This window comes from Lipotes vexillifer, unplaced genomic scaffold (genome assembly GCF_000442215.2).
Source record: "Lipotes vexillifer unplaced genomic scaffold, Lipotes_vexillifer_v1.1 scaffold1158, whole genome shotgun sequence".
NCBI classification, from domain to species: domain Eukaryota; kingdom Metazoa; phylum Chordata; class Mammalia; order Artiodactyla; family Lipotidae; genus Lipotes; species Lipotes vexillifer.
This window is the reverse complement of record NW_006793745.1, coordinates 1,128,319-1,133,928: the sequence shown is the minus strand read 5'-3', so window position 1 is coordinate 1,133,928 and position 5,610 is coordinate 1,128,319. Positions and strand designations below refer to the sequence as shown.

The 5,610-nt window shown below is 39.6% G+C and overlaps 1 protein-coding gene across 2 annotated transcripts in view; it reads right to left on the bottom strand.

The window, feature by feature from the left end:
- The window catches only part of REEP1 (receptor accessory protein 1), a 111,268-nt gene that overhangs the window by 40,782 nt on the left and 64,876 nt on the right, over window positions 1-5,610 (bottom strand). For both annotated transcript variants that reach the window (XM_007466737.1, XM_007466738.1), the window contains one exon: window positions 120-196. In XM_007466737.1, the coding sequence (XP_007466799.1) occupies window positions 120-196 (77 nt within the window). The remainder of the gene's footprint in view (window positions 1-119; window positions 197-5,610) is intronic.

Below are 5,610 nucleotides of genomic sequence, written 5' to 3'. Positions count from 1 at the left end.
CATTCCTGCACCTGCTTCTCTGTGCTAATAAGGTTTGAGACTGCTTTCAGACCTCCCCACCTCTCCCCGACACTTGGCAACATCTTTCCTGGAAAAGCCCCAATTCCTGGAGTACTTACCAACAAAGGAAGATGTCGGTGAATGTCTCTGCTGTGGTGAAAAGTGCAAATATAATCCAGTACATCATCCATTTGACCTGTTGAAGGAGAAAGCAACAAAGCTAGCAGAAAAGGTCAAGGATGAATGGCTGCCAACGTGAAGAGAACAGGCCCCGACAGTGGATACTGAGATGTGTCCAGGCAGAGTGGCCTGCATTGGTAACCCCTTTTCCTATCTTTCCCCAGGTTGGTCCAGTTCTACTCCAGACCTTGGGGCTGGGGGCAAACATGCTGTTTCCACAACTGACCCAGGCTCAAGCTCTAAGTAGACTTTAGGTGGCCTTCAATAGCCCTCAGGTGAGCCAGGGAGACCTGAAGACCAGCAGTGACTCAGGTTTCAGTCAGGTCATTTGCCCAGGACTAACACCAGGTGAATAAAGTTTTCAAGCCTCCACAGAGACACACCCTGGAATAAACTTTAACCTGGACAGACTCTCTGATATGGAATGATGGTAATCCTCACTGGTCATTTAAAAACCCTTCCAGGGACTTCCCTGGCGGTCCAGTGGTTAGGACTCTATGCTTCCACTGCAGGGGGCATGGGTTCAATCCCTAGTCAGGGAACTAAGATCCCGCATGCCATGGTGTGGCAAAAAAACAAAAACAAACAAAAAAACCCTTCCATGTGGGAAAGCCCTATAGTCTCTCCCATTAACTGGATCTTTTCTTTTAACCTCCCCCATGTGACCATACTTTTCCATTTCTACTGTCTCTCTTCCCCAACTGAGGCCTTGGTCCCCTCTCTCCTGAACTACTGCAGGGGTCTCCTGACTGCTTCCCTGTCTCTTGGCTTTCCCCTCACCAATCCATTCTACAAACTATCCCCATACTAATCTCCCCGAAAGCATGAACTCAACCTATTAATCCTCCATTTAAAATCTTCTAGCCTGCAGCATAAAGTCCAAATTCCTTAGTCTGCTCCTTCTGGCTTTCGGAAATGGTGGGGTAGTTTGTATTGGACTAATCCTCTTGCCAATAACGATAATAAACTCTGAACAAAATATTTTATTTTATTGATTGATTGATTGATTGATTGCCTGCCGCGCCGCACCACACGGCTTATAGGATCTTACTTTCCCGACCAGGGGTCGAACCCGCATGCTCAGCAGTGAAAGTGCAGAGTCCTAACCACTGGGTCACCAGGGAATTCCCTGAACAAAATATTTTAAAACAACTGTTGGAAGGCTAGAAAAGCTATCAAAAGCTGGCAGAAACTGGAAAGGATCCAACTCTTGAAATAAGGGGACCACACCAGAGTAAACCCATGTTGATGCAGTTAAGGAAACTCCCTAGCTGGCAAATCATGGGGCAGATAGAACTCCAGAAGAAATCCATAGTCTTATTTGCCTGAGGAAGTGGAAAATAGAGTTTGAGACTGCCAATGATGCTGGAAACTGAAAAGGAAAAATCCCCAGTAAGAGGGAAGCCATAAAGGTGTAGGCCCCCAAATCCACATATAAATTCCTTTCAATTTCTTGGCTGGCTCCTGAATTGCACAGAATCAGGTAATATTCCAAGGTGACTGAGTAAAATACAGCTGGAAAACTGAGAGTTGAACAGAGATTCAGTTTCTGCCCACTGGAGGAGAAATAGAGCTTGGAGTTCAAGTTCTGCCAAATTAGAGGAGCTTGGTAAACATTTGGGAATTTCCAGTGAAACACCTAAAAGGCCATACCTTAGGAATAAAAATTATGCTCTAGGACTAAGAGATTAGCTCTAGGACTAAGAGCAAAACTGAAATACACCTGCCCCAATAAAACGTAAAACCTAGCTGCCACAAGGTCAAGATGATCTGTCAGAATTTAACTGCCTGTGAGAACAAAAATTAACGTTCTTCACAAGAAGGCAATGCAGGTCTAGAGTTCCTATGATGTATTATACATAACAGTCCAATAAACAAGAAAAGCTATATATATGAAGAAACAGGAAAACATACTCCATGGTTAAAAGAAAAACTGGTCAATAGAAACAGATCCATATTTGACCTAGATTTTATAATTAGCAAAGACTTTAAAAAGTATAAATGTGTGTTAAGACAACTAGATATTCACATGTGAAAGAATGAAGATGGACTTCTACCTCACACCATATACAAAAATATGAACTTAAAATGGATTAGAGACCTAAATGTAAAAACTCTTACAAGAAAACACAGGAGTAAATTTTTGTGACCTTGGATTAAACAATGTTTTCTTAGATGTGACATCAAAAACACAAGCAATGAAGGAAGAAAACAGATAAATTAGACTTTGTCAAAATTTAAAACTTTTGTACTTCAAAGGATACCATCAAGAAAGTGAAAAGACAACCCACAAAATGGGAAAAAATATTTGCGAATCAATATCTGATACGGTATTTGTATCCAAATAATAAAGAACTCATACAACTCAATAATAAAAAGACAAAACCCAACTTAAAATGTGCCAAGGGCCCATATCTTTTAGAAAATGAATCAATAATTAATAAATCCAATACCCATTTATGATAAAAACTCTCAGCAAAGGAATAGAGGGGAACCTCTTCAACTTGACAAAGAACATCTACAAAAAACCCTACAGCTAACATCACACTTAATGGTGTAAAATTAGATGCTTTCCCACTAAGATCAGAAAACAAGACAAAGAGGTCCCCTCTTAACACTCCTATTCACTATCATACTGGGAGTCCTAGCTAATGCAATAAGACAAGAAATGAAATAAAAAGTATACAGACTGTGAAGAAAGGCATAAAACTGTCTTTTTTTTCAGGTGGCATGACTGTCTATATAGAAAACCTAAAAGGACTGACTAAAACAAAACCAAAAAACCTGGAACTAATGAGCAATTATAGCAAGGTTTGAGGACACACAGTTAATATATAAAATAATCATATAAAAAATATAAAAACCAATTGCTTTCCTATATGCCAACAAAGAACAACTGGAACTTGAAATGTAAAAGACAAATACCATTTATATTAGCACCAAAAAAATTTAATTACTTAGGAATATACCTAACAAAATATGCAAAAGCTCTGTATGAGGAAAACCACAGTACTTCGATGAAAGAAATCAAAGAAGATTTAAATAAATGGAGAGATGTTATATGTTCATGGATAGGAAGACTCAGTATTATCAAAATGTCAGTTCTTCCCAACTTGATCTATAAATTCAATGTAATCCCAATTGAAATGCCAGCAAATTGTTTCGTGGACATCGACAGATTAATTCTAAAGTTTATATGGAAGGGCAAAAGATCTGAATAGCCAATATGATACTGAAGAAGAAGAACAAAGTCAGAGAATGGACACTATCTAACTCAAGACACAAGCTACAATAATCAAGACAGTGTGGTATCCGTAGTGAAACTACAGATAAATATATCAGATAGACTAGACAAATAGAATAGAGCTCCAAAACAGACCACATAAATATAGTCAACTGATCTTTGACAAAGGAGCAAAGGCAAATCGATGGAGAAAAGATAGTCTTTTCAATAAGTTGTGCTGGGAGCAACTGGATATTTGCATTCAAAAAAAATTGATAGATGTAGGCATTGATCTTACACCTTCCACAAAAATTACTCAAAATGGATCACAGACCTAAATGATAGATGCAAAATTATAAAATTTCTATAAGGTAACACAGGAGAAAATCTAGGTGACCTGGAGCTTGTTAATGAATCTTAATACATCACCAAGAGTGTGACCCATGGAAGAAAAAAAACTGATAAGTTAGACTTCATTAAAATAAAAAACTTCTGGGCTTCCCTGGTGGCGCAGTGCTTGAGAGTCCGCCTGCCGATGCAGGGGACGCGGGTTCGTGCCCCGTTTCGGGAGGATCCCACATGCCGCGGAGCGGCTGGGCCCGTGAGCCATGGCCGCTGAGCCTGCGCGTCCGGAGCCTGTGCTCCGCAAATGGGAGAGGCCACAACAGTGAGAGGCCCGCATAACGCAAGAAAAAATAAAAAAATAAAAAAAATAAAAAACTTCTGCTCTGCAAAAGACATTGTTAAGAGAATGAAAAGACAAGCCACAGACTGGGAGAAAATATTTGCAATACATATATCTGAGAAAGGACTTGTATCCAAAATACACAAAGAATACTTAAAACTCAACAACAACAAAAAAAACCCAATTTTTTAAACGGCAAAAGATCTGAAAGACACCTCATCAAAAAAGATATACAGCAACTTATTAACAAATATTTTGTTATAAAAGCTAAATTTTTCTTCTGTCACCACTTAACAAGACACTTATCCTAGGAGAAAAAGGGTGGGTTCAATATTATTTTCTTTAAAAAGTAGAAATATGTTAAAGAATCTATAGGGAAAGGTAGATATAATGAGTGAAGAGATGGGAGATTTCAAGAGAAAGAAGGAAAATTTTTAAAAAGAACTAAACGATATCCTAGAACTGAAAGATACAATATCTGAAAAAAACTTTTTAAATTATTGAATGGAATTTATAGCAGCTTGGACACAAAAAAAGATTTGTGAACTTGAAGACAAGACAATAGAGTCAACCAGGCTGAAGTCTAGATTGGAGGAGGGCAGGTGCGGAATGAAGAGTCTCAATACCTGTAGAATAGCATCAAGCAGTCTAACACATGTGGAATAGGAATTCTAGAGGAGAGGAAAAAGAGAATTGGACAGAAAAATTATTTGAAGAAATATCAACTGAAAATTTCCAAAATTTGACCAAAATATCAAACCCACAAGACCATGGAATCCAATGAATTGAAGCAAGATAGATATGAAGAAAACCACACCTAGCCACATCATAGTAAAACTGCTAAGAAGCAAAGAGAAAATCTTAAGCAAGGGAAAAAAGACATTACATACAGGGGAATGACAATAAGAATTATAAATGACTTTTTATCAGAAACAATGAATACCAGAAGAAAATGGAATAACATGTTGTTTTTTGTTTGTTTGTTTGTTTTTTTGCGGTACGTGGGCCTCTCACTGTTGTGGCATGGCCTCTCCCATTGCGGAGCACAGGCTCCGGATGCACAGGCTCAGCGGCCATGGCTCACGGGCCCAGCCGCTCCGCGGCATGTGGGATCTTCCTGGACCGGGGCACGAACCCGTGTCCCCTGCATTGGCAGGTGGACTCTCAACCACTGCGCCACCAGAGAAGCCCAAATGGAATAACATCTTTAAAGTGCTAAAAGGAAAAAAAAAAAGTGTCAACCTATAATTCTATACCCAGCAAAAATATCTTTCAAACATGAAGGCAGTTCTGGTGACTCTCCATTGTCTTTGTGACTCTGAAACACGTGGCACAATAGATTAATTAGAGGCCTTCTCTATTTAGAAAAACGAGACAGTCCCCTGGAAACAAGGCTGGCTTAGTCCGTCAAAAGAAACTACTATCGAGGCTTCCCTGGTGGCGCAGTGGTTGAGAGTCCGCCTGCCAATGCAGGGGACACAGGTTTGTGCCCTGGTCCAGGAAGATCCCACATGCCGCGGAG